The sequence below is a fragment of the Gavialis gangeticus genome, unplaced genomic scaffold (assembly GCF_001723915.1).
Source record: "Gavialis gangeticus isolate Ggan-Ray unplaced genomic scaffold, GavGan_comp1, whole genome shotgun sequence".
In the NCBI taxonomy this organism is placed as follows: domain Eukaryota; kingdom Metazoa; phylum Chordata; order Crocodylia; family Gavialidae; genus Gavialis; species Gavialis gangeticus.
The window spans coordinates 53,364,020-53,377,565 of NW_017729025.1; the positions used below are offsets into that span (position 1 = coordinate 53,364,020).

The following is a 13,546-nucleotide window of genomic DNA, read 5'->3' on the forward strand; positions in this document are numbered from 1 at the left end:
CCCCCCCCCCCCCAAGTGCAATCAGTATTTTTGTGGTGGGACAGCTTGAAATGCATAGGGAGTACTGTCACAGTTGCAGGTTGAGACCTGAAGACCTGAAACTAGACCCCCTAGGGAGAAGTAGAATTTGAGGACAGGTGATTTTTTTTCTGGCGCCCCCTCCCCCCCAAGTATTTTCTCACCCAGAATTCATTTTACTCTGGCAGAGAGCTGTTCTGAAGGGACTCTGCTAGGAAGCAGTAAATATGAAGGGAAGCTAGGAAGTGCTGTGAGGGGAGGAGGACAGGGAAACAAGTGGCAGTGATGATGATGGTGGGAAATTCAAAACATTCCCAAGTGTATCATTTCCCTGGAGAGGCTTCTCTTGATGCATGGAAATAGCTTGGCTATTATACGTGCAGAAACTTTAGAGTGGCGACTGCATGTAGTGCTGCCAGCCAATGTTTTTAGCTGGAAGTTTTGTCCCTGTCCTGTAACCATGGTTTGATTGAAGCCCTTTGATGCATCAGCTTTGCTGTTTCTGACATTTGTTTGTCTCCTCTCTGCTACTCAGGACTCACCCCAGTTGGAGATGTGGAAAGGGGCTCCAAGAGCTATCTGCGAAACCGCTATGGTGAGATCATGCCTGTGTATCGGAGGGACAGCCACCGGGACGTGCAGGCAGGCAGCCATGATTATCCAGGCGAAGGCATCTACTTGCTCAAATTTGACAACTCCTACTCCCTCCTGCGCAACAAGATCCTGTTCTTTCACATATATTACACCAGCTGAGGGAGTGGAGGGGGCAAGGACAGCAGGCAGGTAACACTGAGCAAAGCAGGCTTCCACCCAGGACTAGTACCCATAACTGTCATTGTCATGTGGCTACGTCTGAGGCAAGGCTCTTCCTGCTTCTCTTGGATACAAAGCTTCTCCCCTGCTTCACCCCAGCTTGCCCTGAATGAGAGGGTAGCTGTGGCTGCACAGGGGTCATTTTAGGGATTCCATCAATTTAATGGTAGCCTGCAAGTGCAGAGGAATGAACTTGATAACCCAGGAACCCCTTTCCCTGTACTATGTTCCAGAAGCCACTCTTGTGAAAGGATCACTGGGACTTCTTATGATAGCCAGGACATTGTCAAAGGTCAAATTCAGGTAGTTACAGTGTCTATTGCACTGGTACGAAGGGAAGCTGAGAGATCCTTCTGCCCCCCTCTAACTGTATCTGGAACCACCAGGAGACAACTGCCAACCACATTTTGCTAAGAGAAAAGCACCTGTTGGGTAGTTGCTCCACACTTGCATCCTTTTAGCACTGCTGCACACCATCACTAGCCAGGTGGCAATTAAGCCCTGTCTGGGGGTTCATCCTGTCCACCCACGCCAACTACAGCCTGTATCCTCTGTCCCTATTTATGATTATGCTCATGCCACAGCTGTTAGGCCCAAGGCAAGAGCCTGGTAGTTGTTTAGTGAGCATTATAAGAGGCCTGTGCCCAAACTTTGCAGAGGGAATAAATCTTGTGGGTCAGTTGAAACATCTGTGGGAAGGGGAAAGCAGGATGAATAAGGAGTTAGATACTAGATCTTCCTGACTGGGGAGACATGTAAACAGTTAAAACTTAGATTGTTTGCAATAGTTTAACCTGGGGAAAAAGGAGTGATTGTGTTAGGCAAGTGCAAAACTGTTAGAGCCCAGGCTAACACATGCCAAAAAGACTTGAACACACAGGAAAGTCAGCCACTTCTGTGCTTGCTTGGAGTCGGTGAACCCCTGAGACCATTGCTAACCCATAACACATTGTATAGACTGCAGCTCCTTTCAGTACCACTGGTACCTTTCAGTGGTTAGCAGTGGCATTAATGGTCACCCTCTGTGCCAGTCATGGCAACAGGGAAAATGAGGATCAAACTAAGGTTTCAACAAATACGCTTTAAAATATCTTTATTTGGTAAATCTTTTAAGATTTTGAATATGTATTTGATGATTATTTAAGAACATTCCTGTTTAAGGGTGCTCTTGCAGTTGCACTTTGGTGCCTCTGTCTGCAGATACTGAATGACTTTTTTTGCATAATTTTGGGATATTTCCAGCCAGTCAGTCTTGAAAAGCCCTTTAGGTAATGGCCTTCTGTGCAGGTACATCGCCCTCTGTAGATGGGGGGAAAGCAAAGACTTAATTTCTTAAAAGGTGCAGTCATTCCCTAGTTATGCCATACTCAGCATTCGGGGAAAGTACTGTGGATTCTCAGGCCCTTTTAATATGCTCTGCCTACTACTTAAGTCAGTGATTCTCATTCAAGATGCCATGGCACCCTGGAGTGCCTTGAGATGCTTTCAAGGATGCCATGGGGTACCACACACTGTTAGCACCATTAGGTGTGCAAACATGATTCACAAGATAAACCCAGAGACTTCAGCTAGGAATTATTGGTGTTAAAACCATTCTGACCTGCTGTGGGGTCTTTTTGAGCTCTTGGCAACAGAAAAATTGCTCTATTTTTCAGTAGTCAAAAAATGAAATGAATGAAAACCTAAGAGCTGGAATTTTCCAAGGGGGGCCTTGTCCAAAGAGAGGTGTCTCAAGTGTAAAAATGTTGAGAACCACTGTCTTAAGTACTCTGGATTGGTGGGTAGGTCAGAGACGCAGGTATGCAGTTGAGCAGCCTATGCCAAATTACTTGGGTGGGCACCAGGTTTATCTAGCTGCAGGATTAAGCAGAGGGCAGAACCATTGCTCTTTTAAAGAAGCAGCATCTTGCTCATTCTTCTTAAGAGTGAAGGCAGAAGAGGGCAGCTGATTTTCTTTTTGCAGGGTGGGGGAAGGGGTAGCATAATCCCAGTTCAGGAAAAAACTGATGTAAAATGCAGCTGCCTTACTGCAGCAGCGGATCTGCAAGGAGGGGCAGTGACAGGCATTGATGCATTTCAGATGGAGTCCCTGCCTTGCCCTGTGGCATAGGCAGTGGTCCCTTCACCCCAGCATGGCAGCAGTCTGGTGTGGGCCCCTCTCACAGGCCCTGTGCAACTGAGAGAGGCCCTTCTGCATTCCACCCACCTCAGTTTTTTTTCTAAACATCAAATACATAGGAAGACCCTTCACATTCCACAAACAGCCAGTATATGACAATAAATCTCAGTGCTGCTGTCTGTAGCAACTGCTGAATACCTGACTTTGTGGAGGACCACATATGCACTTGGGAGCAGTCTAAAATGGGGCCTTAGTAAAGAAGTGAATTAGCTTGTGCATGCTCAGGTACTCAAGAAAGTTGGTGCCCTTGATTCTCTGTTATTGAGCTATAGTGTGGGCTAGTTTGTTAGCATCCTCAGGATGAACTGTTCCCCTTGTGCTGTGTTCCCTCTCTCACCTGTCAGCTGCTTATTTTTTCCATGGATCATTATGCTAGCCATTTGTTAAGAACATGATCGTGAATGTTTGTTTGATTTATGCACTTTATTTTTTTGTAGTCCAGCAAATAAGAGCTGTCTCAGTCATTTGGACAGCTGAGGTCATTGAAAGCAAACAGTGTGTGTAGACTAAGCAGACCAACTGCTTGGTAACTAACAGCTGCTGTTCCAAAGGGTCTTTAGCAAAGGTAGACTGTTCAGTGAATGGAAATCCTAGTGTTCAGTCCTGGCTGTCTGAAACGGGGATAGATCTTTCATCAGTACTTCCAGTTCATTCATCAGACTTGCCCCCTTCTTGTTACCTTGTTGGCTGAAGTCAAATGGTATCTTCATATAGGATGTGTGATTCCAACCTGCTGTAGGTGCCCATCATGATACCTCATTGTGCCTGTAGGCACATCTGCTACGTGATAGAGCAAAAAAGGCCTTGATACTCTTCATTTTAAGATTTTACTGAAGTAGCTGGTATTTCATCTAAGCACAATAGAGTTTTAGGCATGTAATAATTCATCTACAATACAGGAAAGCTTCACAACTATACCAGTAAGTTAAACCTGTCTAGTCCTTTTAGTGTTCAAATTATGTAAACATTGTTGTGTTACCCAGGTACCAAGTGAAATAATTTGGGTGACTGAAAGAGCACTTTTCTTTGGAAGTTCTTATTAACTGTTCCTAGTAAAACTAGTAATTCATCCTTTGATTTTGATGATGCCCTTCTACTTGATGAAAGTATCTGATTGGCATTCTCTCCTTGCTGTATGGTTTCTGCCTAATTAGTTACTTTTATTCAGCACAGGGCACAGAAAGCATAATTAGTTCAAAGGCATAATGTCTCTTTTTTTTTCCTCCACCTTGCTTAGAGAGAACGTCCTTTCTACTTTTAAGGGTGTACTTGAGACTTTCAATTTCAGGCATGAAAAGCCAAGTCCAAGATAAAAACTGAGTTTTGAAAGTGGTGTTAATCATCATAAAATCATGTTTGCTTAAAGAAAAAAACCTCCCTTAGGTTACCAGGGATGAAAGTTTGAGGTGTTTTAAAACTGTTTCTTTCTAGCCCCAAATTTTGGGAGAAGAGAGACTGGAACCAGAAAGTAAATAGACTTCTGTTGTGTTTGGCAAACTATGGACTAGTTTTTATGATTGATCACAACATTGTTTTTCTTCACAAAGCACCTGTTTTGTGAGGATAATGTGGCTTCGGGAATAATATTTACATACTAGCTTTAGTAGCATGATCAGTCAGGAGACTGAGAAGACTTTAATTGTTTTAAGTGTTCAGTAATAATTACTTAAGTACTCCATAACAGGCTGTGATGACATAAAAAGAATTACTCATAGATACTGATTGATCAAGAATTACTGATGGATCTTACTGGTGGATCAAGAAGTACTCATAACTCTCCTTTCCTTGGTGGAGTTTGTTGAAAACAGTAGAAATCAGATAGTGTATTTCATGTAGATCACAGAATACAAACCTTGAGGCCCAGTTTCTACTTAAATTGGAAGTCTGTGGATGTTTTGCCATTAGAATCCTTAGAACAGGGTCAGGACCTTGGTTCTCAGGCTATTTTGAAGGCTGTTAAGGGTTTGTGTCACTTCTGAGCTAGATGCATATCGATGTTGAGGCCTACTTAATTTTGTGTCATTGCATTGGTAAAAAGTTTTCCAAATGTTATAGGTGGGAAGAAAATGCATGTGTAGGCCTAGGGGAGAGATTAGATTTTTGTTTTTGGACACCTTGGGAAGCAAAGAAGAGTTTCTCAGTACCCTGTTTATTCTAGAAACTACAGCAACTCCTATCTTTCTAACTATATGCATTGTTTGCTTCCTTTTCTGACTGCGCGAGTGACCCACTTAGCTGCATAAGTTACTTCTAAGGGGTCAGCTATAGAAATGGTGGCTAGACTTGCAGTTGGGGAGGGGATAAGAAGAGAGCCTGCCTTGTCTAGTAGCTCCACCTTGGTGGTTCTGGAAGAAGAGCTCTTCTGTCCTCCACTCCAGCACTCTGCAAAGATCTCTGCACTTGTCCACTTGTATCCCAGGTGTTCCTCTGCCCTCTCCCTCTCAAATAAATCCTTAGAGAGTGGCTTATCACACAGTGCCTTAGGAACAAGAAGTGTCTGAAACGAGCCATAGACCTCCTCATTTATTTGAATTAGGCCCCTGCTTGCAAAGGTGTCCTCCCTGCCTTCTCTGCCCTGTTCCTAAATAACCTCCTGAAGATGGCTTTTGAGGTTGGGGATTCCGTCAGATTTGTTCTTGAAGAACAAATGCTGTCTCCTTTGACTGCCTTAACTTTATTACTTTGCATCATGCAATAGAGCTGGAAGCCTGAATTTTCCAGTACTATGGGATCTTTGGCTTTAAAAGGTGTCTCTGCTAATTTAAGTTATGCAAAGGGTTTTGTTCTCTTGAGGGAGATGCAGACCTTTGTGCCAAGCCTAAGTAGGAGTTGTGACCATGCTAACACATCATAAATAGCAGACCCCTGCAGCCATTCAGCACTTCTCCTAAGTTATCCAAATCAACAGTTGTAGGTAGTGTGCTGTTGCATACTACGAAACAAATCAGCAATGGATGAAGTGAGCTTGGGCTCACCAAAGCTTACATATCTCTCTCTCTCTCTCTCTCTCTCTGATTTCGTTAGTCCACAAGTATCAAAGATCTAGCCCACAGTGCTGCTGGCTGCAGTGCAGAGCACATTGGAACTGGCCCATGCAGCAAGCAGAGCCTGTCTATGACGCGCTGCATACAGTGCCCATGCCAAACCAGACTTGTGTGTCGGAGCCAGTGCTTTTCTGGGTTGGGCTCACAAACAGAGTGCCTATGGTGGATCCAGTGCGCACCCTAGACTGGTCCTGTGTGCTTCTCTGAGCTGGAGCTGGTGTACGCTGCACACAGCATGGATCCAGGGCTGGCCTGGATTGGGCCCATAGACTGGTCCTGCATGTCAGATCCAGCATGCAGGGCCAGTCTGGCATGGGAATCACATGCAGTGTGTGCCCCAGACCAGTGCCATATGCCATGTACCCCACACATGGCTGGAGCAGGCATGTGCTGCGCACAGTGCAGAGCTGGAGCTGGCAAGTGCCCCGCAAGCAACATGCTCAGATGGTCCAAGGCATGCACTGCATGCAGTGCCTGTACCAGCTCAGCCCTGCAGACTGGCTCCGTGCCACTCATCCGGTCCAGGGGTTGAATGAATTTGATACCCCAGAGTTAGTCTAGAAGGTGCAAATCTACCCTGCTTTTTGCCTGACTTCAGACTAATATGGTCAACTACCTCTCACTAGGTGGGGGACCAGAGCTGCAAAATACCTCTGAACTTTAGCTGCAAGGGCAGGCAGCTGGTTACCCCTTTCAGATGGGGTAGAACCTTGGGCATGGGCTGTATCCTGAATCCATGTTACAGATTTACTGGGGGTATCCAAAGAACTTGAGTAGGGACAAATTGAAAACTGAGTAAAAGAAACACTTTCCCATGATTTAATCAGACTGTGTAACTCATTGCTCTATGAGGCCAGCAATTTAGCAAGATACATATGGGTAACAGTACTTAGTGCTGCCCTAGACATATTTTTAACTAATAATTTTAGACATTCCCTGCATCAAGGCTCAAACCAATCTACTGCAAAGCAGGTGTGATCTGGCCTGGTCCCATACGCTGGATCCCATATGCAGGGCTGGCCCCAAGCACTGGCATGGTCTGGTGCATGGGCCCATTATCTGGACTGTGTAGTTCTCCATGGCTTGGGAAATTTGGTGGGGGAGTGGTGGTAGCGTTCATTCCTACATCCCTGGGAATGTTTAATGTTACCACCACTTCCCTGCCATCATGTTTCTGGATCTGTGGAGAGCCCCACCTGGCTGGGTGATGCAGCTCCTCAGGCTGGATCTGGCCCATGGACCATAAATTGAGCACCACTGGGGAAGAAATTTCCCTGAGGGACAAACAATCTCACACTTGCTTGCTACGGAGTTACTTTAGAAGAAGGTTAGAATGGTCAGCTGCTGGCCATTGAAGATGGAATACTAGTCTAGACGGACTGAAAATCTGATATTTGGCACTTCCCATGTTACTTTCTGGGACTTACCTGCTATTCCCCCAGAAGTATTGGCTTAAGGACTGTGCACTTGTTTGTAGACAAGGAGTGAAATGTTTGGAACAAGAATCACAAATTCTATCTGGTTTGTGCCCATCTGGAGTGAGGAAGTTTGGTCCCTGGGCAAGGAGTGTGGTGCCAGATACTGACCGCTAAGCCTGGAGCTGAGGAAGCTTTACCAAGCAACAAAGCAGTCTCCTAGCAACTTTGACAAACAACAATCTGCAGGATGGAGAGCCCAGACTCCCATTTTACAGCAACACACCCTTCGTGCAGCCTTTCATTAGATAATGTCTTGTAGCTGGGCACATATATATTTTAAGACTTATTTTCCTGTAATCTGTGATGGCTCTCATCAATCCTGGTCTGTGTGATGTGAATATTTTTAATGTCTTGTTACTTCAGATTCAAGCTCTCTGCACCAAACTGCTGCTTTTTATGTTTTCCCCATGAGATTATTTTTAAATATAGAGGATATTTTACCAAAATATGGCACTGAATGTTTAGCTGTCTGGTGCAAATGAAAACTATTTATAGTGTGCTTGCTGTTTCTCTTAGGCTTAGTTTGTCTTTTTGTATTTGGCACAGTGTGGCTGTTTTGTGATATTGTGTATTATTTAAGGTCTGAACTCTTCAAATAAACTTTTTGCTATGCAGTCAAAGTTTTTGTCTCTTATTGGGTGGTTCTGGGCTAAGAATTGCATTTCTGGTGACACAACAATAAAAGCAATTCAGCTGAACTTGTTTTCAACTACAATGCAGAGTGGGATTAGCCACAGTCCCCTTTGAAGCTCTGCTGGGCTTATTAGGTGCTCATGGATGAGCACAGGCTTAGCTTACTTATCTTGGCCAATAGAAGTGTACTACTATTCAGGTGCTAATGCTGGAGTTTCTCTGACATTGACATTGATTGGTCAGTTGCCACTTAAAGGGCATAGTTCTGTCTGAAATGTTTCTTTAAGGCAGAGGTGCTGGGCTTACCTGATGCTGGATCTGGACTGTGGGGCTCCTCCCAGACCAGATCTCTAGGGTCAGTAGCTGTGGCAGGTCGAGCAGGGATTTAGAGTGGTGAGGTCAAGTGGTGGCAGGGGTCCTGGGCAGCAGGGCAAATGGAGCTGTGTCAGCACAGCCCTTGCATGCCCTCCTGTTGCTGCTGGCTGTGTTCAGCAGGGCCCAGGGGCCTACATTCTGTGGCAGGCCTGTCCCTCCATGGCCCTATCTCCCAACTTTCAGTAGCCTGTGAGGAGCCTAGCAAGCTGGATTGAAATGTTCTGTGGTCCAGATCTTTGACACTTGTACTTTAAGGCAGGGGCAGGGGTCGGCAACATTTTTGGGCAGAGTGCCAAAATCGCCTGCAACCCTGACTTGTAAGATACTGGTGTGCCGGGGCAGGTGCTGGGGGAGCTGTAGAGGGGCTGATCCTTGTTGTGACAGTGCAGCCTTGACCCCTTCCCCACCATCTGCGCTGAGGGGTGTGCCCCAACAAAATGCCTTTGCATGCCACACTCTGGCATCCATGCCAGAGGTTGCCTACCCCTGCTTTAAGAGGTTGTGTAGCTTTTTATTTGACTCCTTTTGATATTAACTCTGCTTACAGCCAACCAGGTACAGGCCACAGGCAGGAGATTCCTCAGCTTGGAAGGGGGTGATGTCACATGGTTCAGAGCCACTTGTGCTTAAGTTTGGTTGTTCCCATTTAATACATAAGTACTTAAAACACATACATGCCAGCATGACTCCTTCCACTTTCCCTGACAGCCTGATGAGGGACTTTCTAAAACTATTGGGTTCCTAAACTAAAACAGTTCCAATATTGTGAAATTGCAAATGAAGCTCTTTGTGATGTCAGTTCCTGGTGGAAAAACCAAGATGCATTGGGAAATCAAAATATCTGGTAAGCCTGACACAGTTGGAGGGTAAACTTGCTACAGTTTAGTTCAAACCATTTTTCTGTCTACATGGTGTCCTTAAAATGATTCTTGGGGATTTTTTTACTCTTTAAATTAATGTAATTCTATCAATAGTAAAAAAATGTTTGTAGGCGCCACAGGGCAAAATACAAGGATTCTTCAGAAGAAAATTCCTTGCTCAAAGGTGACGTGGGTTAGCACTCAGAGCCAGCTAACTTTCCAGTCTAGTTTACTGGAATCCCTAGTGGAAGACAGGACCAATGGCAAGTACTTAGTTGTCCCAAATGTAGATTTGGGGCTATTCCCCATTAATAGACTGGCTGAATATCCCAGAGACTGTGGTTTCCTTGGCTTCCATGGGCAAAGGCCTGTTAAGGAGTTAACTTGGGGCAATCTGAGGGCTGCATTTAAACATCCTTGAAGAGCAGCCTGTTTTCAAACTGGACAAAAAGAATAAAACCAGACTTAAGGACTGCCTGTCCTTCATTCTGTGCATCTCTGGCTACCGTTAGAGAAGTCAGAGTAAGGCAAGTGCTAAAAGAGACTTCCATCCATGTGTTCATTCAGCTCCAGTTTTATTGCCTCTTTCAGTTGGCTCTGAGTAGTTTTATGAGTGAACTCTGGAATAGGAACATTCAGAAAAATGGTCAGTTTAAAGGTTATTTATATTAATAACCTGATATTAAGAGCTAAACTTCTTTAATCAGGGAATAGAAATGATGCCATGTACTGCTCAACCTGTCTCAGTTACTGAGCGCTCACTATCTGACAGTTTATACCTTAACAATTTTGTTGCTGTTCAGACCAATCATTTCTAATGACCGAAAAAACTGTGTGGCCTGGAGGCAATTCCTGAACAGTGGCAATGAAATGCATTTGCTGAGCTTTACAGCTCTTAAAGTAGGACTATAGTAAAAACACTTTCCCAACCACTCTTGGCCAGTTTCTATTCCAGTTAATAGATATAATCCTGCTCGAGTCCCTGAAAAACTTACCCTCCAGATGAAGTCACAAGAAGTAGCAACTTTCCACTCACCTTTTGCAGTAACATGAGGGCATATTACATAAGTAGATCTTGTGGGGGACATTGCCTCGCATAGCACGAGTCCTGCCTGTGGCCAGGCTGATCAGGCAATAACTTGGCCTTCTGCCCCTGGTGCAAGGCACAGTTCTCTCCTTTGCTGCTCCCCTTGCTGTGCCTGTGGCTGTGTATCCCGCCCCAGCCGTGCCTTCCCTCCCCAGTGACTCAGGTAGGCCATAAGATGGCTGGGAGAGCCTGCCTGCCTGCTGTGTCCATGCCTGAGGGGCACTGCTGGGATTGCCCGTGACCATGCTGCTGTCTGGCCTAGGCCAGGCTGGAGCTGGGACACGGTGGCAAGGGGGTGAAGGCAGCAGGACACCTGCCTGTGCAGCGCCGAGCACCAGCCTCACCTATGCACTCTGGTCCCTGCACCAGCTGCCAAGGCTGCTTGGCAGGTGGGGCTGGCAGGCAGGCAGCCTGTGCTGGGGAAGCACCCGTGGCTGCAGGGTGGGAAAACCCCTGGGCAGCCCCTGCGCTCAAGGCTTCTGGGCTGGGGAGTGGGGAACGGGTGCCTTATCAGGACCACAGCCTGCCTCTTGCCAGGTAATGGGTGGTAGGGTTGTGTTTGTGGCTCCCTCCTACCTCTGGACACAGGAGGGGTGTGGGCAGACTGGAGAGAATCCAGCAGGGGGTGGCCAGCAGAGCTGGAGAGCTGGGGAGTATGTGGATGGGCTGAGGGAACTGGGCTTATTCAGTCTGAAAGAGGATGGATCAAGACTTCTCTATAGTGGCAGGTGACTGGAGAAGGAGCAATGGGCTCAAGTTGCAGCAAAGGAAGCTTAGGTTAGATATCAGGAAACACATTGTCACCTGGGGGATAAGAAAGCATTGGAACAGGCCACCCAGAGAGGTGGTTGCATCTTCATCCTCAGAGATTTTGAAGACCTGGGTAGACAAAGGTATGTGGTTCCTTATGGAGAACTCTTACAGAATAGCACTCCTCTGTGGCTTTGTCTGACTGCCCTGTGTAACGTCATATAAGTTGGGGAGAATACAGAAAAACTTCTTGTTGGACTGAAGGAACTAGGGAGGACTCCCCAGTTTATCCCCCTTATATGATTTTTTTCACTCAAACCATGTAGTATTCCTTATTGCCCTAAAAATGTCTTTTTTTTTTTTTTAAATATGCCTTTTGGGAGACTGTGCTTCTACTTAAGAATGCCCTCCCCTCCCCCACCTCTTTGAAGCCAGGGTTTCTGGAAGGAAGAGAAGGTGAAGCTGGGTTCCTCCCAGGCTGGCTGCTATAAGATTTGGATGCATTTCAGTTTTTGAAGCATCAGCATCTAGTCTGCTGCAGTGTCTGTTGTGTGCTGAGAGTCCATGGTCCTGTGTGCAGGTGTTTCGTGGGAAGGTGACTGGAGAATGGATATCCTGAAAGAGTTGGACAGAGGTAACCAGGTCAAGCTTATGCTAACTGTCAGTGGGCAAGTAAGAAAGTAATTTCCTCTCTATCCTGCTGCTTCTGTGCTGGGTCCAAAACCCTTTCCCACCCTGTCAATCATTGCTGGCAGCACCTCCAACTATCCTAGGGCTGGACCTCTTCACACATCTGTTAATGCATTCTGTCCTCACCTCATGCACTCTCTGATCTGGTTCAATGCCCCGTATTCAGTTCTGCCAATGCACCTTTGACTTTTGAATGCTGTGGGTTGCTAGTGGTGTAGAGGCTGTTTCAACTCCAGTTCCATTCTGCTCTCCGTTCACAGTGCCTAGACAGTTGGTGCCTCGGAGCTGAAATCTGTGGATGTAGTGCCCCTGAGATGGATCCTCCCCTTGATACTGGCCTCCTTTGCGGTCTGTTGTTGAAAAACTGGTTATTAAAACTAAGTGAACTTACTGTTGCTAGGATACTGGAGAGTCCCAGTGCAAGATCTCAGCTTAGACTCTTGTCTGTCTGTACAGGTTCTTTGAGTAGCACCCAGTATCATAATAGCTAAGTCCCCAAGTAATTTGGCACGCCCTCTATCTTGCAGTCTCTGAGGCTGTTTTGAAGGACTCCTTCCTTGTCCCTCTTCCCTGGAATGATTGCCTTAATTGTATCTACGACAGCAGCAGGGAAGAGGGAAGGTCCCAATTCCATAACCCTGTTATTCTCTGTGGCACAAAAGATTGGCAAAGGAGGAGACTGTGTGAGCAACTCTCTGAGGATCTACAGTAATCACCTCTGGGTGAGTGGCTCCTTTTGTCAAGGTCTATTCAAACACTGCAGACTTGGGTTACAACCTTCTCCCTGCAGTTGATCTGTCCCTTGTAATTTAGCTGCTTGCACCCAGCATGTGAAGGAGGCTACAGGCCTTAAACAGAGGTCAGACTGAGATGGCTTTTCGTATGCCTGGTCTGCATGTTGCTGTTTCTCCCATAGTTGCTCAAGGGTGTCTGCAACAGCACCTCTGCTCACCCATTTTCAGCACCAGGGCCCACCCTGTCCTTCCTGAAGATACGGTGCCCTTCATTCAGGACCTGGAGGACCCCATTGAGGTATCTGTATCTTGGGTTGGTCCTCTATGAATCAATTCCCTTCTTTCCTGCCCTCTTCCCTGTTAGGAAAGGTCCCTGAGCTGTACACCCAGCTGAAGCCTTTGGCATCATTCTTCTGGCTAGGTAGGTGTTTGAAGCTAAGGGCTTACCTGTTTTAGAGATATTGGACAAGGATAACGTCCCTCCCTTGAGTCAAAAGCACCAAAGATGAACACACTTCAGCAGCTTGCTGATCAAACTGATCATCCCCAGCCCATGCTAATGAGCAGCTTGGTTCTATCCCTGAAGCAGTTCAGCTCTGGGGTACTTACTTGCCCAACACGGCATCATCCCAAATCATGGGGCCAGGGGATCCCTCCACAAGTTCAGTCACAGAAATGCTTATTTTTTATCCCTGTGAGCCACAGGCAGTGGATCCTTCTGTGACTCCTGGAGGGCAGAGTGAACGTCAGAGCTGGGAGGTGACTTTATAGTTTCATAGTTTCTAGGGTCGGAAGGGACCTGAGAAGATCATCTAGTCCGACCCCCTGCCATGGCAGGAAAGAGTACTGGGGTTAAACGACCCCAGCAAGGTGTTCATCTAACCT

At 46.3% G+C, this 13,546-nt stretch overlaps 1 protein-coding gene across 4 annotated transcripts in view; it reads left to right on the top strand.

Moving 5' to 3' along the window:
* TMED8 (transmembrane p24 trafficking protein family member 8) overlaps positions 1 to 8,143 on the top strand; it is a 22,424-nt gene extending 14,281 nt beyond the window's left edge. For all 4 annotated transcript variants that reach the window (XM_019518743.1, XM_019518742.1, XM_019518741.1 and 1 more), the window contains 2 exons: positions 554 to 801; positions 7,532 to 8,143. In XM_019518743.1, the coding sequence (XP_019374288.1) occupies positions 554 to 771 (218 nt within the window). In that variant the 3' untranslated portion in view covers positions 772 to 801; positions 7,532 to 8,143. The remainder of the gene's footprint in view (positions 1 to 553; positions 802 to 7,531) is intronic.
* Positions 8,144 to 13,546: the final 5,403 nt, after the last annotated feature.